The 23,792-nt window shown below is 51.1% G+C and overlaps 1 protein-coding gene and 1 long non-coding RNA gene across 11 annotated transcripts in view; one reads left to right on the forward strand and one right to left on the reverse strand.

Annotated features, from left to right (window-relative positions):
- Window positions 1-23,792, forward strand: part of Dab2ip (DAB2 interacting protein) — a 179,422-nt gene that overhangs the window by 85,314 nt on the left and 70,316 nt on the right. For 9 of the 10 annotated variants that reach the window (XM_031370022.1, XM_031370026.1, XM_031370021.1 and 6 more), the window contains exons 2-3: window positions 2,944-3,047; window positions 22,074-22,207. In XM_031370022.1, coding sequence (XP_031225882.1) covers window positions 2,944-3,047; window positions 22,074-22,207 — 238 coding nt within the window. Of the gene's footprint in view, window positions 1-2,943; window positions 3,181-22,073; window positions 22,208-23,792 lie in introns of those variants that run through there. The other variant, XM_031370028.1, reaches the window with a different exon arrangement.
- On the reverse strand, window positions 20,623-21,745 carry LOC116090070. The gene is made up of 2 exons (XR_004118536.1): window positions 21,192-21,745; window positions 20,623-20,798 (listed from the first exon to the last, which is right to left on the reverse strand). It is a non-coding gene; the product is annotated as an uncharacterized LOC116090070 (long non-coding RNA).

Below are 23,792 nucleotides of genomic sequence, written 5' to 3' on the forward strand. Positions count from 1 at the left end.
TTCAGGAACTGTGGACTTGGTCCAGACACACCTACTTCCTAGGGATAGGACCTGAGGATCAGGATCTACTCTGGTGAAGTGGGGCCTCCATTGCCTGCTTGGCCCGGTATAGTGCCTCCCCCAGGACTCAGAGGTGACTGTGGAGTAAACTGTCAGAGAGCTCACAGGATGTGTGCCTGGTGAGGGTGACACATGCCATTAGGGAGCACGTTAGCCCCGTCCAGGTGGAGAAGGTGTGTGCTGCCACAGAGAATGAACAGGAGCTGGGGCTGGATTGGGGGAGGAGACTTGAAGGCAGACTGTGAGCGTGGGAAGAGATTTCCTAGGGAAACCTCCAGAAAGAGTGGGTGTCTCTCCACTGACTAGCAGAGCATGGGGGCAGGGTAAGTTTTAAGCAGAGAAACACAGCGAGGAAACATGGAGATGGCTGCCTGCCACCTGACTGGAGGAACTAGTCTGGCAGAGGTGACCCAGTGCATGGCCTGTTTGGCCAGGGCTCAGAATTAGACTCCTGTAGCTGAGTGAGGGGCTAAGCTCTGTCCTTTCGCACTGCTGGGAACACCTCAGTCAGGAGAGGAGGAGGTCAGTAGTGTGGGTAGGAGGTTTTAGACTGTCCTTGCCTTTGAGGAGCCTGCGTCTGTGAGCACCTATGTCCTGTGTCTAAATACATCCCCTGTGGTGTACGTGTGGGAGGATCTATGTGACCGTGAATGTATGCACACGTTTGTCAGGGTAGTCTCTTATCCCATGACTCTGTGCGTCCCATGTGCCAGGGTGACATTCACACTGTCCTTTTCGTCCTTATAAGTCAACATGTTTTTTTCTAAACACCACACACACCAGTCTCCTTGTGGTGTGTAGGGGATGTGGAGGTGCAGTATAGGCATTGGGAGTTGTGCTGCCACACACACACACACACACACACACACACACACATGACAATGACATTCTCAGGCTCAGCCATTTCCATAGAGCAGCAAGATGACAGGCAGAGGTATCACTAGGGATCTCCTTCATGGCTGTCTGGCTAGTCAGGCTTGTGGGAGAATTTGCGGGAAGTCCTCTGTGGTGGGCCATAGGAGAGCAGGCAAAGAGACAGCAACAATGGTCTGAAGGAGCAGGCAAGAAGCAGCTGGATTGAGCTGACTTAGGTCTTAAATAGGCATATACAGACCTGGTTCAAGTGTGTTCCCTGCTCTACTCTCAGACTGTCACCTGAGTATTACAGATCTGAGTGTTTCATGACTTAGAAGCCAGGTGTGGTGGTCTTTAATCCCAGCACTTGGGAGGTAGAAACAGGTGTATCTCTGAGTTCGAGGCCAGCCTGGATTACAGAGTGAGTTTCAGGATAGCCAGGGCTATGCAGAGAAACCCTGCCTTCAGGGAGGAGGTGAGGGGATGAGGGGAGGGGGAAGCAGCCATGGAAGCTGTAGACTCACCCCCCCCCCCTTAGCACTGTGCAGTCAGTACCATCTCAGCCCTGTTACTGTCTCATCCGGCAGGCCTCCTACTTCTCAAGCTTCTGGAAAGGGAGGCCCAAATTAGAAGACAGAGGTCACAGATTATTTTGGTTGACAGGACCATGGAGGCAGGCTGTCCAGTGTTCGGTCAAGTATGACATTCTAGGAAAAAGCTCATTGATCTGTACACACAACTCTTAAGTTTAAGAACAGACTCAAGAGCTTTTAAAACACAATTGTGAGGGGCCGGAGAGATGGCTCAGTGATTGAGAGCACTGGCTGCTCTTGCTGAGGTCCCTGGTTCTGTTACCAGCACCCACATGGTAGCTTGCAATTGTCTTTAATTCCAGTTCCAGGGGATCCAATGCCTCCCCGGCATTGATGGGCTGGGCATGCAATGTAGTGCACATATATACAATGCAGGCAAAACATCTCTGATACGACAATGATAACTAAATCTTTTAAAATTGTCATAAAAATCCAGCACTTGGGAGATCAGGAGTTAAAAGTCATCTTCAAATGCATGGCAAATTCAAGGTCAGCCAGGGCTATGTGAAAATCCTGTCTCAAAATAGAATTGTAGTAAATGTATGCAATTTGCCATTTCCCTCTGTCTCTCTGTCCCTCTGTTCATCTGTCTGTCTGTCTGTCTGTCTGTCTCTCTCTCTCTTTTGCTCTTTATCTCTGTGTCTCTTTCTCCCTTCCTTCCTCCCGTGTGTGTGTGTGTGTAGACCAGGGCTCTCACTGAACTTGGGGCTGGCTTCCAGCTAGACTGCCTGGCCAGCAAACTTCCGGGATCCTTCTGTCTTTGTCTCCTCAGCACCAGGATTAAAGCGCACCTGACATTTTGTGGGTGCTGAGGATCTGAACTCAGGCTCTCACGATTGTGCATCAAGCACTCTGCCAACTGAGCCATCTCTTCAGCTTCATTTTAACCATTTTTAAGTGTACAAACGTGCAGTTGTACAGCCCTCCATCTACAAACCCTTTCCATCTTCCTCAACAGACACCCTACACCATGCAGCCAGCACCCCACCCCTTCCCAACAGTCCTGGGTAGCTTACCTTTGACCCACTCTCTGGCTATGAATTTGACTATTGTGGGTATTTCTCATTGTTGGACCAGAAGAGTCTTTGCCCTTTGGTTTCTGGCTTCTGTCACTTGGCATGATGTTTTCCAGGTTCATCCACATCATGTAAATGATGTTTAATGGGGTTCATTGATCACTTGGATAGGCAAATGGGGTGTGTGTGCCCTGTGCCTGTGGTGACTAGAGCTGCTGTCAACATTTCATACAGATATTTAAATCTGGTCTTCTGGTCCTTTTGTGTATATAGTTAATTAGCTGCCTGGGTCGTTTGGGGGTACATACCACTACACTTTTCCATAATCTGTTGTGCTGTCCTAGGAAGTGGATGGTGGCCGAAGCTACAGCCTCTCAGAGCTTTTGAATCTGCTTACCTTCCCTCTCCTTCTTTGACAGAGTCACCCCAAGAAAGACCAGGCTCCCGGCGCAGCCTTCCCGGCAGCCTGTCAGAGAAAAGCCCCAGCATGGAGCCCTCGGCGGCAGCCCCGTTCCGGGTCACGGTAACTATCTCTGCGTCACCACCGCCACTGCCAACACCATCACCACCTCGCCCTGCGGGGCTGCTCTGCGACCCCGCATCCCCCTTCCTGGAGCCTCATGGACCGGGAGAGCAGCCAGCCTCCCTTGCTCTAGGTATCCGATCCCTTGGCGGCTCCCTGTTCCCTGGGGGCCACATGGGGCCCCATTCTTTGAGGGAGGGGGCAGATGGAGGACAGAGCCTAGGGGCCCACCAGAGCTGGGAGAGGAGGCTGGATTGGAGCCACTCGGCCCCCAGCATGTGCATACAATGTACCCTCCACCCTTATTTTAGTGTCTCTTTTATAGAGCAGTCCAGGGCATGTCATAATTTGATTCTGTCTTGATGGGAAAGAGAAGAATTCTGTATTCTCCAGCTGATAATGCCTTAAAATGGACTCAAATAGAGCATGTGTACTGTAGCATAGACAGCCGGCATGCATACCTTTCTCTTTTTTTGAAACCTAAATGAGGGCTGGGGAGATGGCTCAGCCAATAAAGTACTTTCTTTGAAAACATAATAACATAAATTCAATCCCTAGATCCTATGTTTAAAATGAAGTTCCAGGTGCTGTGGCAGGAATTTGTAATCACAGAGATGGGAAAGAGAGACAGACAGGCTGTGGGGCTTTCTGGCCGGACAGCCTAGCCTACTTTGTGAGATGTGTCAGTGACTGCCTCAAAAAAAGTGGATAGTACCCTGAAGAACAGCACCTGGAATTGTTCTGTGGCCTCTAAACAAGTGCACACTCTGTGCACATGCATCTGTGTGCTCATATATGGACATGTGGGTTTGCATGCATATATGTATCCCAGAAACCTAAGTAACTTTGCAGGAGTGGACCTCAGTTGCCTCGCTCCCATGCACCCCCTTCCTTTCTTTCCTTTTCTCCCTGAGACAGGAGTACCTGACTGTCCTGGAACTCACTATTTAAACCAGGCCGTCCTCAAACTCAGAGATCCACCTGCCTCTGCCTCCTGAGAGCTAGGATTAAAAGTGTGCCCTGCTAGGCCCAGCTCCGTGTATTCTTGTTCTCTGGATTTATACTCAAGCACACGTTTGCCCAGACCTCCTTACGCAGCAGACATGATGGTTCAGTGCTGTGGCAGGCACCTGGCACTGGGTAAAGCATACACACTGTGTTCCCCAGGGATCTCCAGTCTGGATCAGAGGTGGAGGGTGACCCTTTGACCATTCGTCCATCCATTCAGCAAGGTTTCCCTTGTGCTTGCTCTGTTCCAGGCACCATTCTAGGGATGGGCAAAGGATAAGAGTGCCCCAAGCCAGGGTGTAGTGTGCAGAGTTCTGAAGAATCCACAGTTTTGAGTTGGTGCTAAGAGCTGCCACTAGGGGTGATGTAGTCTCAGGGGGATTTTTTTTTTTTTGATAGAATCACAAGTAGCCCAGGATGACCTCCAATATAATATAGAGCAGACAATGGCCTTAAACTCTTGATTCTTTTGCCTCTACTCTCTGAGTGCAAGCATTACAGGTTTGTCCCATGACACTTGGGCTTTGAGGTGATGTTTGAGCTAGAAGACAGAAGATGAGGTACCAGCCAGTCTTGTGGCAGGTAGACAGACAGGCAGAGGGAACTAGGTAGAGGAGAGAGAGAGGAAAGAACACAGGTCTACCCATCATTTTGTGACTCAGGGTCTCCAAGGGAGCTGACTTGGACTGTCCCTAGAGGGTAGGAGAGGTGTCCTAGACTCAGCAGGGTCAGTGGAAATTAGCTAGGCAGGCAATAGTGGTGGTGGTGGATGTAGCAAAGGTGTGGATTTACATTCCACGGCTGTTGCTGAGTCTGGTGATAGGTATTAGAATAACTGGGTAGGAGGTAACGCTGGGCCAGGAGGAGCCTTGGCTACCAGACTGAAAGGATAGGGCCTTCCCAAGGGCCACTCAGCTTCCTGCTTCTGTGTACGGTATAAAACTAAGTTCTGGGGTCCCTTCAGGATTGCAGGACCTGGGTATGTACATTTTAATACACTTCCGTAAGAGGTGGTTCAGAGTCAGGGCTGAGAGTTAGCCTCTGGTAGGGAGGGCCTAGGGTCATACTCCTAGATGTACCCAGCCTGTTTCCTGGGGGGCTCTACAAAGATGATCTTATTACTGTCCATTGGGGCAGAAAGTAGATGTTTCCCCCTCTGATTAAGAGGGTCACAGTGGGCAGTGAGAACCTCTAGGGTCTTAGAACAATGACTGATATTACTGTGGTCTTACCACTGATGGAGTATCCACTGTGTGGCTGGCACTATGCCCACTGTCTGAAGCACCAACTTTTGTAATCCTGTAGGCAGCCCTGATGTTGATTGCCTCATTACAGAGGGGGAAACTGAGGCTCTTAGGTAGGTCATTCACTCAAGCTCAGGCTGATGGATGGGATCCAGGTGTTTCTGGCCCCAGGGCTTGAGTGTGGCTTCCTAGGACTGGGAGTGGGACTGTCATGTGGCCTGCCAGTTCCTCTGTTTGTGGCTGCATCGTGCACACCATCATACCTTCGTGCTGCTGTATAATCCGTGGCTTGGTAATTGCCAGCTGGGATTGGCGGTTTTCCTGCTGTGTCTTCACTATTTCCTGGAGCAGAAGCCACCTGAAGGTGGAAGTCAGTGCCAGCCTGTGAGCCTGCAGCTCCCAGGGATGCACTCAGGATGCTGGACTCAGGTGGTTTGCAGGGTGCAGGGCACGTTCATGAGCCATTTGTCTACCCACCTTCTGGCCACTCCATGAGGTGTCACTAAGTGTTACCATTTCACACACAAGGAACACAGGGTTCAGGGTTGGTATCTCTGTCACATAGCCTCTGAATTATCAGGTACTGGTAGGGCTATTGGCTAGGTCAGGGTCTTGCCCTTAGGCACTTTGGTCCTTTGTCTCTGTGTAGTCATTGAAGATAGAGGTGTGAGTAGAGACTCTCTTGGCCTGGAGCTGGATGAACTAAAGTGCTTAGGTACAAGATCTGGGTTCAAATCGTAGCACTTCTGAGCTATGTGACCTGGTTAGCCACCCAGCCTCTCAGACCCTCTATCAATAAAGTGTGAAACAGCAACCTGGCCCTGTGGCAGGTATTTAGCTGATGGGATGCACTCTGACCAATCATATCCATCCATTAGATCCACAGTCCCAATTGGGTTTCTCTTTCTGACTCAGGATTAGTACTAGGGGACAGAAGATATGGCATTTGGGGTATTGGGAAGAGAGCCTCCTCACCCCCATTCCTGAACACTTATTTTCTCCTGCATTGGCGTCCTCAGTTCCAGCTTACAGCTGTTTCCCTGTAGACCCTGAGGGAGCCTAGGGAACATGATTTTGCCTGGGGGAGGCAGGTGAGATACCACAGACTATAATGAACCTGCCACTGTTGCTGCCATTGCAAACCTGGGTGACAGGATGTCACCATGTCTCAGAGAAGGTGCCCTGTGGGAGATTGTGTGTCAGAGTCGAAGGTCTCAAGGACTGGCAGAGGACTGGATCTGACAGAGTTCCCACCTAGCTGAGAGTGGATCTCCAGTTTGGGTTGTGTGTTCCCGCCCAGGGTTCTCACCCATTCTGTAAGGGGCTATTCCCACAGCTGTTTTACAGGGCATAGATGGCTCATTGGGACATGGATGACCCTTCAGAGTGTGGGGCTGGAGAGATCCTCGGTCTATTTTCTTTGTGCAAAATGAAGATGATGGTCCTGTGCTTAATATTCTAATGTGGCTTGAAGGCCTGTGCCAGCTTTGTAACTTGAGCGAATTGCAGGTCCTCCCTGTTCTCTTGTGTGGCTTCCACTCTTGGTTGCAGCGAGCATGGGGCTGTGGCTCCCAAGGGGACCTGGGATAAAGAGCCCATGGGGAAGGGGCTGAGAGTAGGTGACCACAGTGGCCTCCTGTTCCTCTCTTGGAAGTGTCTGGGATTCCCACCCAGGTCTGTCCTCTCTCTACTGGGAAGGGGGTAACAGAGATCAAAGACCATGTTGGAGGTAGGGCCTGGATCTGCAGGTATGTCGCACTGGTCAAGGCCTGTGAGACTGCAGGTCACACAGTCTCCTAGTGTGTTCCCAGGAATCAGGTTGACTGGAGACAAGGAAACGCTTATAGCTGTGGTTCCCTGGAAGGCCCGTTGGCCTTTACCATCTCTAGGTGTGGGCTCAGTCCTTTCTCTTTCCTCTGTCTGCGTAGGTATTGACCTTGAGAAGTCTAGCAGGGTCGGGTAGGAAGTGGCAGAGGCTCTGGGAAACTTGGTAGCCAGTTGATCTCTCCTTGGGAAGTTGAAAATGGAGATGTTTGAAGGTTCATCTAAAATTAGGTCTCAGGGCCATTTTTTTTTTTTTTTTTTTTTTTTTTTTTTTTTTTTTTTTTTTTTTTTTTTTTTTTTTTTTTTTTTTTTTTTTTTTTTTTGAGATGGAGAAGTGTCAGGGAGGGATAGGCTGGGGTGGAGTGGGGAGGGGAAGGCTGCAGAAGCTGCAGATAAACATGGCACTGTGTTAAGTGTGGATGCTTCTAGAAGCAGGTTTTCATGGTTCACTTTTACTAGTGCTGAGCTGTGCATAAACTATGTGTTTCTGATTCAGTGATGGTATGTCTAGGGTGCTGTGGGAACCAGGAATAAAGGCTCCCTGGCTGAAGAAGATGGGAGAATTCTTACAGTGGGGACCTTTATGACTGGGATTTAAGGGACATGCAGGAGTTTCTCAACAAAAGAGACAATAGTTAGAGAAAGATGGACCCAAACAGGAACAAACCAATGGTCCTGATTGAAGTGTTGGAAGCAGGAAGGAAAAGCTGAGGGAGAAATGTGAGGGGCTTTAGTGGGAGCACGAAGCTTTTGTACTTTTGTACCCACTTGGGGTACCCACTTGAGGTTTTCAGCTGTTCTGTCTTCTCCCTACATGTGTGAACAGACATGCAGAAGGTGGGCGAGTTGGCTGAAGAGTCTGCCATTCTGGCCATGTGTGCCTTCTGCAGGAGGAGGCCCTTTTCTAGAGAGGGAATGTTTTAGGTAGGTTTTGGTCAGAGTACCAGATGCAGAGGTTGTTCAGGGTGGGCAGAGCTAAGGGGCAGTAACAGTCTCCTGCCTGAATGAACAGGAGCCCAGGACCACGAGTCGGATGAGACTCGGGATTGGTGCTCAGGTAGGGAGTCAGGGTGCCATCAGTAGACAGAGATTAGGGCAGATCAGTGATTCAGGATGGGTTAAAGGATCAAGCCAACTGCTATTCTCACCTAACCCTCCACCCCTGAGCTTTTGGGTCCTTGCAGGGGTCTGCTTGCTCAGTTACAGGAAGCACTAGCCCAGCCTGGGCAGCTTAGAGAGGAACAAGGACAGGAGAGGGAACAGACACAGCTTTGGACTTCTTCTTTGCAGCTCTAGAGCCTTCCAGAGTGTCCCTTGTTCTCTACCAGGCCCTCTCTTGTGACCACTAAGGTGTGAAGACTGCTTCTTGGGCTGTGTCACAGGCTCCTACAGGTTTTCTCATTTGGGATGGCATGCTGGGTTCAGTGACTGGCAAGCAGAGCGGTGTGAGGATTTTCCTCTTGACCTGTGCTCTAGGGAGATAGAGCTGACTTCTCCCCACAGAGACCTGGGAGGGAGCCCATTTGATTTCACTGCTCCCCTCTGTGGGAAGTCACCTGTCTCCAGACCTCTTTCTTCATCTCCTGACAGGGCAGCTGTGAGGGCTCCAAAGCCTGCAGGTAGGCATTTAGCCGGTGTCTAACCCTGCTGCTTGTGTTTCAGGGGTACATTCTTCCCATTCTTTCCCTAGAACCCCAGGTAGCGGGGCCTATCTCTCCTCTTCATACTGTCTCTCACTGCCCCAAAGCAGCAGCATTCTTGACAGAGGATGCTCTGAGGTGCGGCTGGGACCAGGAGTTGGAGAGAGGTGAGAGAATGAGAGGCTTAGGAAACCAGAGCTCGTGTTCTAAGGGGGACATAACATGGACAGAGCTGGCCGGTCTGCAGGGTGTTTTCTTACCAGCCGGGGGCAGCAGAGGGCAGCAAGTGGTCATCTGGGTGGCTCTTAGTGAGAGCTGAGGTCCTAGTTTATACCCCTGGCCATAGGGAACCATTGAGTTATGAAGGCAGCAGGATGATCTGTGGTGACAGCAGCACTGGTCAGGGAGCATCTGGTTGACTAATGACAGCTGGGGCTGGCTGAGCTTCAGACAGTGGGATCTCTACTGTGACCCTTGGGGTCATTGGAGGACCAAGGTTTGGGGCCACAGCAGGCTCGTATCAGGAGAGGCTCAGGGTGAGAGGCTAGTGTATGAGCTGACAGGAAGGGTTAGGGTCCTGCAGTCACCAGGCTGGGGCTATTAAATGTTTAGACCCTGCCATACTGAACTGCTTAGAGGTTCCTTGGGCTCCTTGTTAGCTTCTCTACTACTTTTGGAGGGAATAGGAGGACATTCCAGGTGAGGCAAATGATGGGTCAGGTCCTCTGCATGGGGTTCCAAGCTCAGCATGGCTGACTATACTGACTGTAAGGTTGAGGATTGTAAGCCTGTTTTTGTCCATGAGGCGGACTGCAGTAGTGTTCATTTCCTCCTTACAGTTCCAGGCCACACACATTTCACTTTCCAAGATGACTACACTGAGCAGAGGGAAAGGCCTGCTAAAGCTGCCTCCTTCCAGCACTTGGATGCAGGAGGAGTCATGGACCTTGATGGCTGCCTGTGGCCAGTCTGTGCTAACCAGTATCATGTATTTGTCTCCTCTTATGGGCGAGGAATGTGAGACTCGCAGAGAGAAGGCACACTGTTCTGGGTTCCACAGTAAGGGTCAGAGTGACATCAGGACCCGCCTTCCCTTGTCCAGCACATGGGCAGCAGGTGCTGAGCAGTTACTTCTTTGTACTCAACCTGTGCTCCTGCAGGCTCTATCCCTTCCTGGATCAGGAGCCTGGCAGAGAGAAGGTTCAGATGCCTTCCCGTTTTTACTTTCTTGCTCTGTGTGTGTGTCTGTGTGTGTGCACATGTGTGTATCCATTAGTGTTTGTGTGTGTGTACATGTGTGTATCCATTAGTGTTTGTGTGTGTGCACATGTGTGTATCCATTAGTGTTTGTGTGTGTGCACATGTGTGTATCCATTAGTGTTTGTGTGTGTACACATGTGTGTATCCATTAGTGTTTGTGTGTGTGCACATTTGTATCCATTAGTGTTTGTGTGTGTGCACATGTGTGTATCTTTTAGTGTTTGTGTCTGTGCACATATCTGTATTCATTAGTGTTTGTGTGTCTGTGCACATGTGTGTATCCATTGGTGTTTGTGTGTCTGTGCACATGTGTGTATCTTTAGTGCTTGTGTGTATGTTTGTGTATTCATTAGTGTTTGTGTGTCTGTGCACATGTGTGTCTCCTTAGTGCTTATGTGTGTGTGTTTGTGTGTATCTATTAGTGTTTGTATATATGCACATGTGTGTATCCTTAGTGCTTATGTGTGTGTTTGTGTGTGCACATGTGTGTATCCATTAGTGTTTTGTGCATGCACATGTGTGTATCTATTAGTGCTTGTGTATGTTCACATGTGTGTATCCATTAGTGTTTATGTGCATGCACATTGTGTATCCGTTAGTGTTTGTGTATGTGCACATGTGTGTGTCCATTAGTGTTTGTGTGTCTGTGCACATGTGTGTATCCTTTAGTGTTTGTGTGTCTGTGCACATATGTGTATCCATTAGTGTTTGTGTGCGTGCACATGTGTGTTGACTTTGAGATCCCTTCTCAGCTTCTCTCCTCTCCCCTTAGCTCCTCTCCCTGAGCCACAGGCTCTCTCATTATTGGCCTAGAGTTCACTGGTGTCTGGGCTGACTGGCCAGGGCAGTAATGATTTATCTGTTTCTACTTTTCCAGCATGTGCCACTGAGCCTGGCTTTTTTTTTTTCTTCTTTCTCCCATGACTTCTAGGGAATTAAACTTAGGTTCTCATTCTTGTGTGGCATATATTTTACTGACAGGCATCTCCCAAGCCCCATGCCCCTTCTTTTTTTTAGATAGGCCATGGATTCTTGTCTTCTGCCTCACCTCTTAAGTGCTAAGAGGACAGGCATCCACCATCATGCCTGGTTTATTCTGTGCTGGGGATCAAGCTCAAGGCTCTATGTAGGCTGGGCAAGCACTATACCATGAAACCATGTCCCCCTCCACCCCTGATTCCCTCACTTTTTCCTGCCGTGAATTACAAAGTAATCACGTGGCACTGGGTTGGATCACAGATGTAATTACTTGTGAGTTCTTGGGCAGGAATTGTTTCTGAAGCCAGGAGGCCTTCTGTGGAGGTGGCAGATGCTGACATCTGTTTCCTACACAAGTCTAACATCTCGATGAATAACTGGCTGTGGAAATGCTTAGAGAACATCTTAGAGGAACCAAGCCCCTCCCCCACCCCAGTGCCTTATATGGCCTCTAGTGGGAGCGGGTCAATCCATTTCTCCAGCCTGGCATCCGGGCATCTAGGACCTTGCAAGCCTGCCTCAGCCTCTGCCTTTGTACTGGTTTGATCTTTTTGCCATTCTTCCATCGCTTGCTTTCGTCTTCCTGGGCAGACATTCCCTCCCCAGCTTCAGGATGTGTCCTCATGTCCTTCCCCTTCTCCACTCTGTCATTAATGATCCAGAATGTGACTCTCTTCTACCAGCTGATTGTGACCTTCTCAAGGGCAGGACTGGCTTCTGATTCCCTGGGATCCTCGGTGCCTGCTGTGGGTGCCTGCTAGGGGCTGGTGGAGTGAAGGGGACGAGCCAGTAGGGGACAAACTAATCGGGTGGGGATAAAGTGGGGAGCAGCTACCTCCTCAAATCTGAGAGCCCTTCATTCTTTGTCTGAGGCCACTGTGACTACCAACTCTGAGATAAAAGATCTGGCTTGACAACCAGCTCCTAGGGGCCCCAGCAGAACATCATTAGCTCTTACCTAGACTTTGTTTTTGCCTCTGATCCTTCTGAGGCCACGACTCCCAGGTCAGTGCAACCTGCAACTGTCAGATTATGGGATTATTGCCTGTGGTGCCATCTCCAACTGTTTTCCTAGTGAAAAGCACTTAGCCATGCTGCCCAGGGGTGGGGTGGGGGTTCAGTTTGGCTTTCTTGCTGCTCAAGTCAGAGGCCCTCTGGGTTGTTCCCCATTGGTTAGCACTTTTCTCTGCCTTGCTCCGGGACTAGCCCCGATTGTTGGGTGTCTGGGAGATTAGGACTGTCTGACCATCTTTGGGTTAGCCACTGCTCCCGAAAGGTCTTTTTCATTTGTTATCACAACAGATGAATTCCCACTGGTATGATGGGAGAGTGTGCTCAAGAAACAGAGGGTTTAGAAGTTAGCTAGCTTCTAGAATAACCTTTTCATTGCAGGAATGAGGAAACTGAATCACAGAATGGCTAAGGTGCTTGTTCAGGGCCTCATGGTTGGTTGTGGAGTGGTCTACAGAGGCTGAACTCAACACTGCTGCTTCTTGGCTGTGTGACCCTATGCAAGGTTTTGACCTTTCAGAGCCTCTAATTTCCCATCTCTGTAGTGGGTTGTGAGGATCAAAGGAGTCATGAAAAGCTTTAGCAAAGGACCTGGTGGAAGCTTTCTGAATTGCGTGTGCTGGGTCAGTTCCTGTCATGTGGTTACAGCAGTGCTGAGAATGGGGTCCTGGCCACTCTGCTGAGTGAGTCTGCCAAGGGCATTTGCTCACCCAAGAGGGGAAGGGGTTGTGATTCACTAGACCACCAGCCTGGCCATGGGATCTTAGCCCTGAGGCTGGGGGACCAGGATGAGAGGCTAGTGCAAGAGGAGGCACCCTGGTAGGATGGCATCCCTGAAACTCTAGCCTAGGATCTGCCTAGAAATGTGGCTTTCAGGCTTCTGAGCCACTTGAATGTTAAAGTCAGTGTCCACAGGCCTGGGACTTTATGGGGCAGTGAGTCACTCCTTGGCTACTCTCTGTTGTCACATCCATGCCTGAGACCTGAGAGAGGCATGTCTGATTTCTGTACATGAATGTTTGCTTGGACCTGGGGGGAGTATCAGAGGGCCATGCTTGTGTAGTCTTTCCGCGTCCTGTGTCATCCCCACCCCTTCTCCAGGCTGTTAGTTTTCTTCTTCTTCTTCCTTTTTTAAAAAAGATTTTGTTTATTATATGAAAGTACAGTGTAGCTGTTTTCAGACACACCAGAGGGCATCAGATCTCATTACGGATGGTTGTGAGCCACCATGTGGTTTCTGGGATTTGAACTCAGCACCTTCAGAAGAGCAGTCAGTGCTGTTAACCGCTGAGCCATCTCTCCAGCCCAAAATCAGTTTGTTTGTTTTTGTTTGTTTATTTGTTTGTTTTGGTTTTTTGTTTTGGTTTTTTCGAGACAAGGTTTCTCTGTATAGCCCTGGCTGTCCTGGAACTCACTCTGCAGACCAGGCTGGCCTCGAACTCAGAAATCCACCTGCCTCTGCCTCCCAAGTGCTGGGATTAAAGGCGTGTGCCACCACCACCCGGCCAGGCTGTTAGTTTTCTTAAGCGACCCTTGCCTTGCATGTCCTCATGATGTGTCACAAGCCCAGAGTGGGTTGGTGTTGTGGAACTTGGAGGCCAGGAAGCCTTCCAGCCTTGACAGGGGTCTCCAGGAGCAGGCAGACTCAATGCTGTCTTGCCCCACACCATATCCTGAGTCTGCCTGCACTGTCCTTGGGGCCAGTACTTCTACAATGTCTCAAAAGCTGTCTCCTCCGGTAAGCCCACCAGAATACTCCTAAGTGGGATTCTTTAAAAAGTCGTCTTTTGTATCACAGATACTAACTCAAACTTGCCAGGCTGCTGTGACGACCCCTGCACTGGGGCTTTGCAGCCCCGTGTGGATAGGACGCATTAAACACATTCATTTGTGGGTGGAAATGTCTACAGAGGAACCTGGCTAAGACTTAGGTTATTGGGGAGGCCTAGCCTGGGCAGAGGGACCTAGGAGGAAGAACTGGATCCCCCAAACAAAAGGGGACTTTGATTTCAGGAAGCCCTTTGAAGTCTTTGCTGGTCAGAGGAAGCAATGAGAGCAAGGTCAGGGAAAGTGGTATCGGTGGTGACAGTGGTATCAGTGGACAGTAGGCAATAGTTACTTTCCCCCTTTACTGACAAGGAGGCAGCCATGACAGCCAGCCACTGGCTTAGGCAGCATAGCTCTTGAAGGGTATTGTTCGTTAGTCCCGTTTCTTCAGGGAGATGGTGGGTGAATGTCGGATGTTCTTGTGGCTGTGCCGTGTAGGGGCTTCCAAGTGCTCTAAGTTTTAGGACAGAAAGACATGTTTAGGGTAGGGGTTTGTTGTTCTTGACAAAGATGCAAGACCCTGAGAGCCATATGTTTAGGGATGATAAAGATGAGGTGTATGAAGAATAAACAGGGTGGGCACAGAGACACCTCCAAGGTGAAGCTTCACACAGGGCAGGGAGAAGGTGGTGCTGGCACACTTAAGCTCGTCTTCAGGATCATTGTCTTTCTCTGCTGTGATTGTCGTTTGTGCCAGTGTCGTTTTTGACTGTCTGTTAGTAACAGAGCATGTATGTGTGTACACACTCATTTCTGTATGTGTGTGTGTGTCTGTGTCTGTGTGAGTGTGTGTGAGTGTGTATATGAGTGTGTCTGTGTGAGTGTGTGTGTGTGCTGGTTGACATGCATGTGTGTATATACATGTGCATGTGTGATCATGTTGGTCCTGAGATGTGTGTTTTGCTTGTCTTCTTTTGTGAGTGTACCTTTTGTGTGGGCATTGTTGTCATGTCTGTCCTTGACCATGAATATGGTTTAAGCCTTGTATATTACTCCGTGTGAGAATGTGTTTATGTGCAATTTTCTGACCAGGATGTTTGTTTGAGACAGGGTCTCATTCAGTAGCCCGAGGCTGGCCTCCATTTCAGGATCCTCCTGCACTTCCTCTTCTGTGCTGGGATTATGAGTGTAACAATAGTCTTGAACACTCAATATTTTAAGACAAGAGTTTATCCTTGAATGTCCCAGCGTCTTTTGGGAGACCTCATCGCCTATGGTCTTGTTCTTGTGTGGACTATGAAGGTTTTTCATGTTTAAAGGAATACTGTCATATGTCAGAGGGGGGATCTATGGTCCACAAGTGAGTGGCCATCAGAAAGGCACCAGCTGTTGATCCCAGCTTAAAATGCCTCTTCCTTTTCACCTGCCACCATGCATTTCATTAGTGAGTCACTCCCTAGCTTGGATCACCTTTGGATGGTGGAGGAGGACTGGAGGAGTGGCACATCTGAAGGACATGGGCAAAGCCAGAGCATGCTTTGGTACTTAGTGCCAAGCCTGGGAGAGCCAGGCCACCTAGCAGCTCACTGATCTTAACTTCATAGACTTGGCAGGTGCCAGACCTAGGAAATGCTTGTGCTCATTCACCCAGCTTCCTGAGTTTCCCATGGGAAGACCGAGGCTTGGGAGAAGGAAGTGCAGCCACCTGGGAGAGTCTGGAAGCTTGGTGCTGAAGTTTGGTTATTCTAGACAGGTCTGGCCACCCTCTGGGCCTTGAGTGTCTTGTTTGTAGCATGTGGGTCTATTGTTCTCACCTATCCTGCTAGGAAATAAGTCTCATCCCAGCTCTTGCCCTAGCCTGCCTGCCTGCTTGTGTGCCCAGCATCTCTCCTCTCCTGGGGCCGAGAAGTAGCAATATCTGTCTGGGATCTTCCTCTGCCTTATCTGTCTTGCTTACTTAGATATGTTCTTGGCATTCGGACAGAGCCGAGAAATGGTATTGAGAGAGATGTCTGTGAAAACGGCCTCTCCTCCTGGAGCTTCCCTGTTTGGGCTTGGACTTTTAAAACTGTCATGGGTAGAGTATGGGTCCACCCAGTGTGGATCCATGGGGTTCTGCCTGCATCCTGAGCTCTGTCTCAGCATCCCAGGGTGAACAGATAAACGGAGACCGAGGTAGGCCAGGCCATTTGTACATTTGGAGTGGTCCAGGGCTAGTCTGCAAGAAGGGGAAAAGGCAACGAAGACTGGCCTGGGAGAGAGGTGTATGACTGGATAGATGCCGAGGCTGGGGGAAGGTTGCCCTTGACCTCAGCAAGTACTCATACTTGTCATCTACTAGGCTACTAGGTGTGGGCCCAGTACTTCACACTGTAGGAGATAGAGCAGGTTGGAGTCCCTTGGTAACAAGGAGCTTCCAGGGTGATGTGGCATGTACACTTGTGGTTGTCCAGAGTACAGTGCATGGGAGGATAGGACTGGTCAAGACTCTCTGAGCCTTCAAGTCACTTGTGAATCCTGCATGTAGAGGACAGTATGAGCTGTTTCTATAAGAAAAGAGGGCCCCACTCTGCCCACCCCACATTCCAGAACTCTCCTAGTCCTAGCTCTGCAGCATAACAACCTAGCCACTTGGAGCAAATATCTTAGTCTCTCTTAGCTTCCACTTCCCATTCTGAAAACCTAACGTTCTGAAACTGAAGCCCACGTTCCCCCAAGGACTCTTAGCAGAGGCCTTGAGCCTCCTCGGCTGGCTTCCTCCCCGCTGAGAGATGCGCTCTGCGTTTTCATGGACACAGCAACTTGGCAAAACAGGAGCTTGCTCAATAGCCTATCATTTATCCTCCTCCTCCTCCTCCTCATCATCATCACTTGGAATTGATTGAAATGGGTGAATGAAGAAATCACGCATCTGGAATTCTGAAATGGTCTGAGTGCTGCTGGAGAGCCTTCCAGAGAAGAGCAGGGGTGGGCCAGATGTTAAGACAGAATGGCTGCAACTGAGGTGTAGGGGTGGGATGTGGGAGTGCCTGACAATTCATTCTTATAGCCAGGCCACTCTGGTCTGCCCTGGGTCTTGGCCAGTGGTAAAGTGGGGACCAGCTGGGAGTGGTTATGTCCTTTTAGGTGGGGGGCATTCACAAAGAAGGCAGAGGCAAGAACTTGGGTAACAAGCAGTCTTGTATAAAGCCCTGAGGCCTTAGTTGAGCCCTGAGTACAGGCACAGCTGCCTGCTGTGTTAATGGAGGCCAGTGCCCCACAGGGGTGGAGCAGACTCTGTCCTGGTGGATGGTGGACTGTCAGGCTGCCTGCTGCGCTTTACACTTCAGTCCCTGCTCCCTGGATGAAAGCTTAGGCCTCACCTGAGCAGCATAGCAGCCCTGTGGCCACACACTGTGTACATGGGGAGTCTCTGAGGTTGCTTCAGAAGAAAGCACTAAAAGGGTTCAAAAACTTCTAAACTGGATGTTACTCTGTGGCTCCAGGGTCATATTGCAAGCAGCTTTATTCACGGCCCTGTCCCTACTGCTAGGCAGCCTGCAGACTCCTCGGAGGCCCAGGTAAACTCCTACCGCTGTTGGTCACCCACATCTTGGGAGCATTGGCTGTGTACTTGAGCCAGGCTCAGTAGTGGTGACAGTAAAACATGTGGTTGCTTAAGTATTTGCTGACTTCCTGCTAATACCTAATAGTAGTCCTTTCAATCATCTTGCAAAGTAGGTTCCGTCATTAGCCTGGCTACAGATGGGATACCAAGGCTCAGAGAGGGCATGGAATTTGTACACAGGTTGTCTGATTTAGCATTGGAATCTAGATCAGACATGGTGTTGCATGCCTATAATCCCAGCACATGGAAGGAGATAAAAGGATTAGGAGTTTTGGGGCCAGCCTGGGCTACATGAAACCATGTCTCATCAACTCCTGCACCCTCCCCTGGAAAAAATTGATCCCAGAAAGTAAGTGTGAAGGTGCTATTCCTGTAATCCTACAGTTCAGGAGGCTGAGGGCCTCCATGTGAGTTCAGGGCCAGCTTGGACTACATGTTGAGACCCTTCTCAGGAAACAAATGAACAAAGATATTTGAACCCAGGTACTCAGAAAAAGCCCGCCCCAGGGGAGGATTAGCAAGGATAGATCCCCTGTGTGTAGGAAGAAAGAACATGTGAGAAAGCTGACTCTGTGTGTGTGTGTGTGTGTGTGTGTGTGTGTGTGTGTGTGTGCTCGCTTGCACTCATGCTATGGGGGCAGACAAAGGAGAGATTATGGAGTGATTATTGAAAGCATGTCCAGCCCTCACAGATGAGCTATCCCTGGCATATGCTATTACAAGCTGCAGATTTTTAAATGAAACCTTTGTATTTGAGTGGGTTCCTTGTGTGGATAAATTTGGCTTTTGTTGGCTATTATGTTCTACACTCCAAACCTAAACTCTGATCAGCTTTATGTGTCCTATTTAATACTCACTGCATGTCCTGCCCCAACTCATTTTGCAGTGAGGTGACAGGCCTTGCCCACCAACTCTCTGAGAGAAGCTGGGGTCTGGTACAGCTCAGTGTGAGGCCTATGTGCCAGCTGGCACCTCTGGGTTCTTAGCCACTGGCTGTCAGGAACTCCGTTCTACTGAAAGAAGGAACTTTTCATTTTTTGAGGCAGGGTCTCACTACATGGCCCTGGCTGGTCAGGGACTCATTGTGTAGATCAGGTTGGCCTGAAACTTACAAAGATATGCTGATGTCAAGCCTCTGGAGTGCTTTGATCAATGATGTATGCCGCAACTCGTAGAGAGAAGGAACAAGGACCTTGTCTGGTGCCACTTGGTTAAAGGTTGGCTTGGGTCTTTTTTTGTTGTTTTTGCTTTGTTTTGTTTTGTTTTGTTTTCTCAGTGCTGGCATCAAACTCTGCAGCTAGCACTCTACCACTGAGCCGCCTCCCATCCTTTGCCTCGGGTCTAGCATAACTTCCTGGCTTGAGGACCAATCAGTTGTTCTTCATGAATTCTGGCTGTGGCTGATCCTACAAAGGGACAAGAGAAAAGGCTTGTCTCCTTCCACCCAGGGCCAAGGACCAACCACCTTACTCCCTAGCCCTGTGAAGGACAGTAAACTATGAATCTGGGCAGAGCAAGGGAGTGCAGCTTGGGGCCTTTGATCTTGGGAAAACCCCTTTGTCACCCTCAGTAATCCAGCTTGTTGGCCATGAGGCCATGGCCTCATCCTGCTAGCATGAGGAGTGTTATTATATGTGGGACTCTGAGCTGGACACAAGGTCTGTAGGGCTGGTTGTCATACAGTGGAGATTAGCAGGGCTTCTCAATGGTTTCCTGAAGAATCCCCCTATGGTCTGACCTTTTGGGTCTCGTGGAAATGTAAACAACACTCATCGCCCTCTCCTGTCACCTCATAGTACCCATGTCTGTTGTAGCCCCACTGTCTAGTGTACCAGGCTCTTGGAATGCTGATCTCCAAGGTCATTGTAACTTGGGTCAGGGGAGGTAGTAGGTAGCATTGATTTTCAAAAGGAAGTTACAGATGTTTGTCATCTGATATTTGAGCCTGGTAAGAGAAATGCTGGAAAGTGGTAAGATCCAACCCATTCTTCTAGAGGGAGGACGACTTCTTCCTCTTCCTCTTCCTCTTCCTCTTCCTCTTCCTCTTCCTCTTCCTCTTCTTCTTCTTCTTCTTCTTCTTCTTCTTCTTCTTCTTCTTCTTCTTCTTCTTCTTCTTCTTCTTCTTCTCCTTTGCCTTCTCCTTCTTATTCTCCTTCTCTTCCTCCTCCTCTTCTTCCTCCTTTACTCAGAAATAGGATCAAACTGACAATATTGCTATGGAATGGGCTCCACAACCTGTGAAATGGGCTCTGTGGTTCTTTGTAATCATAAGAGTGCAATCTGTGAAGTTTTCATCAGTGCAGAAAATGAAAACAAGTGCAAGAACAAAATCCAAGCCTGCTGGGGAGAGTCCTTAGGAAGGGCTAAGTTGGGAGAGCCCAGGGTTTACCTGGAGGTGTATGCCCTTGCCTGCCTGCGTCTCCTAGGAACTTTGACCTCCCTTCGTCTGCACTGCCTTGCCTGTGGATTACATCTTTGGAGAAGGGTTCCTCTAATCCACCCCTTAAATCAAGAAGTATTTACTAAGCTGCACAGCATTTGAAAACCTGGATGTGGGTACAGGGGTCAGGTGCATTTGGACACTGCTACCTGGGAAGGTTTTTGGGTGAGGTGGCATTTTAGTTGGCCTTGAAGGACATGTGGAATGCTGACAGGTGACAACAGGAAGAGGTCTGCTATGGATGGGAGAGGTTGAGGAGGAAGGAAATGTAGAGGGGAAAGGGCAGGAGGAGGGATAGCTTGCGGCATTGTAAAAGAGGGTGTGTCCTGTGGGAACAGCTCTGACAGTAACTCTTGGAGCTGGGTGTCCTTGGAGGATAACCTCATCTCTCTACAAATAAAGTTTGCAGATAAGGTTTTTCTGGTGTTTTCTCTGTGTGCTGATGACATAAGAGGATTTATTCAGCCAGTTTTTGAGGTTGTCCAAGAGGTAGGGCTGCAGCAAAAGTTCACCGACCTTCTGGGGTTTATTTATTTATTTATTTATTTATTTATTTATTTTGTTGTTTTTGAGACAGAGTTTCTCAGTATAGCCCTGGCTGTCCTGGAACTCACTCTGTAGACCAGGCTGGCCTTGAACTCAGAAATCCACCTGCCTCTGCCTCATAAGTGCTGGGATTAAAGGCATACGCCACCACTGCCTGGCTTCACTTGACCTTCTGAACTCTGAGATCTATCAGCCCCACCTCTTCTACAATGGAAAAACTTCGAAATTCAGATCACAATGACAACACCAATTTCAAAATAAGTTAACACCCTTTTATGTCGGTCCTCGGGTCACCCAGAATCAAGGCTGAGTGGCTGGGCTCCAGCACCCCTTCCCTACAAGCCTTCCTCAGGGAGTTCCAGTTCTCAGTTCTTCTCCCTCAAAGTGCCTGCAGATTCTGAGCCCAGTGTCTTGGAGTTCCTAATGCTAGGAGGAGAAACCATGACAAAAGAATGTGAGGAGGAAAGAAAGGGTTTATTCAGTTCACACTTCCATACCTTAGTCCATCACTGGAGGAAGTCAGGACAGGCACTCAAACAAGGTGGGAATGTGGAGGCAGGAGCTGATGCAGAAGCCATGGAGGGGTGCTGCTTACTGGCTTGCTCCCCATGGCTTGCTCTCAGTCTGCTTTCTTATAGAACTTGGGACCCCCAGCCTAGGGGTGGCCCCGCCCACAATAGCTGTGTCCTTACATATCAGTCCTTAAATAATAAAATGCCCTACGGCTGGATCTTATGGAGGATTATCAGGTTTACATAAAACTAGACAGCTCTCCCAGAAAGACTCAGCTGTGGCCCTTTGAGCCCCACATATTCTCACCGTCTGTCCAGGGCGTTCTGGTCCAGGTACTGAGGCCTGGCTCCTCACCTGCCTCTTCATTAGTCCTGAAGCTCTGGGTGGGGTGGGGTGCAGTGTGGTAAGTTGGAATGGTGCTTTAAGCTGGAGCCTCAGCTCAGCACTGGCTGGTGAATCCATGCACAGGTGTCCCAAAATGGGTGGCTCTCAGCAAACCCTTCAACACCTTGGGCCCCTCCTTAAGGGGTCACTGGAGGATCCTGTACCCATCGGGATTGTTTTTAGGGGGAGTCCAAGTGTTTCAGGCTCCATCCTGACATCCAGCTATTGTCTGTCCGCCTTAGGGGTCTAGATGGCCGAGGCCGGTTGGAGGTTCTGCTCTCCCAGCCTTAGTTTCCTTCACCTGAGTAACCGCTCCGGTCAGTCCCCCGAAGGGGCGTGGTGTGTGGAATCCTCCTGTAGGTTGGGAGGTGTGGCCTGATTGCTAGGAAGGTGAGGTGAGGGGCTGCTGGTGGTGCTAGCCACTCAACTCGCCCTCCCCCGTTCCCCGCCCCTCCGAAGCCCTGCCGCCCCGCCCTCTCGGCACCAGGGGTTGGGGGGCGGGGGGGGGACTCGGGCATCCTCGGCCACGGTCGGAGGCACTCGGCTCAGTGTCGCCATGGCAACGGCGGCTTAGGGGCGGGGGCGACGTGGCGGGCTGGGCCGGCCGGCGGGCGGCGCAGGGTGGGCTGGGCCGCGCTGCGCGGGCCGGGCCGTCGGCGCTCGGTCGGCGGGCGGGCGGCGGCGCGGGCCGCGAGCTGCTGGGGCCGAGCCCGGCCCGCCGTGGGCCGCGAGGGTGCGGGTCCCGGCCCGCCGCCGCCGCGCTAACCCCGCCTCTCCTTTCCCCTCTTGTCGCCCCGCGCGCAGGGCTTCCTCAGCCGCCGCCTCAAGGGCTCCATCAAGCGCACCAAGAGCCAGCCCAAACTGGACCGCAACCACAGCTTCCGCCACATCCTGCCGGGGTTCCGGAGCGCAGCCGCCGCCGCCGCGGACAATGAGAGGTGAGCCCGCCGCCGCCCCGGCTGCGCCCCGAGGGCGCGGTGACAAAGCCGGAGCCGGACAGGGCACGCTCCCGCGGGAGTGACGCCTCGCCGGCCTCCGAGAACTCCGGAACGGGGCCCCCGTCGGGCTGGGGGACGGGCTGCACCCTTCGTTGCTTCCACCGGCTGCCCCTAGGTGGGTGCCCGAGGTCCGGGGTGAGGCCGGGAGGCAAATGCCCTCTCGGGCATGTGGGGTCCTGCCTCGTCTGGCCGAGGTGGGCATTGTTTCCCGAGCGGTGCTGTGCCTGGAGGTAGGGACGGAAGTGGCGCCACCACCCTCAGGACCCATCCCCGGCCTACCGCGTCCCTCGCTGTCCGATACAAAAGGCATTTTCGGCTGGGTTTTGCCCAGAACCGGCAGCGCTCGTGGCGCGGAAAAGGGTGAACATCTGGAGGGGAGGAGCTGGGGGCTGGGCCGCTTAGGGGGTACATCTGTGCTAAGTAGGGCACGTGCTCCGCTGGGGGCTGGGGCGAGCCGAGAAGGCAGTGCCCAGGCGCCGGGTTGATGGGCATAACCTAAGACCCGGGAAGATGGGCCTTCCCCCTACAGTCTGGGCAGCTGCTCCCCTTCTTTACCTCCTGCTCCCAGGGGTGTCTCCTATTCCCTGCTTCCTTCTGGGCTAGCCGGGAGCAGGTGTGGAAATTCCAGGGGGAGGTGGCTTGTGGGGCGGAGGGGAGGGGAGGAGGTTGTTGAGCCTGCTCTGGAGTCACTGGCAACGTGCAGGCTTCAGCTCGCAAGGGCAAGCCATCCTGTCCGTGCGGGGGCACTGGGCGGGCACAGCCTCTGGGGGCCCTGGTTCGCCTCCTTAAGTCGTGTCAGCCACAGGCACCTTTCCACTTAGGCACAAGCAGTGATGGATTCCTGTACCAGTTAGAACGTGTCGTGGAGGTGAAGGAGCCGGTAGGCTCCAAGGAGCCTTTTCAGCATTCAGCCCCAACATCTTAGACTCCTGGCATCTGCCTTCCTAGGTCTGTGTCCGTTTTACCAGTTGGCACTTCTTGTGCGGGAGGCACAGGTAGAATGATAATGTCTTTCCTTTCCTCCTTGGTTCCAGCAAGCAAGGAGCCCAAGTTATCCTAACTCCTACCCAAGGTGGTGTGACGTTTAACTGACACCTAACATCTTCCCCAGGGCATCCCTCCCACATCCCAGTTAGAACCACTAGACCTTCCATCAGTCCAGAGCTGTTCTTCAGTGCATCCTACCACTGTCTGCACCTGGCTTCCTGCCCCGGCTGCCAAGCCCAGCCTAAGGCAGGACCCCCCACCCCCAGCCTTTCACTGATGGCTATGGTGCCCCAGGGGACCAGGCGTTCCCTGGCAGGAAGATGCATCCAGGCCAGAGCTCGGTGCTGGGTGCAGCCACTGCGTCTTTGAAAATCTCCATTCTCATCTTTGTTATTATTGTCTGTCTGGGCGGCAGGCCACCCGGTTTGCTGCCTTCCTCTCCTCCGGCCCCCACCTCCGGCTGTCTCCCCCAAGAACATGCCCTTCTCTGCGCTTTCCCTGGCAGGGGTCCGGACCCTCTGTTCTCGTATGCGGGGGC

Source organism: Mastomys coucha, unplaced genomic scaffold, assembly GCF_008632895.1.
Source record: "Mastomys coucha isolate ucsf_1 unplaced genomic scaffold, UCSF_Mcou_1 pScaffold15, whole genome shotgun sequence".
Classification (NCBI taxonomy): Eukaryota; Metazoa; Chordata; class Mammalia; order Rodentia; family Muridae; genus Mastomys; species Mastomys coucha.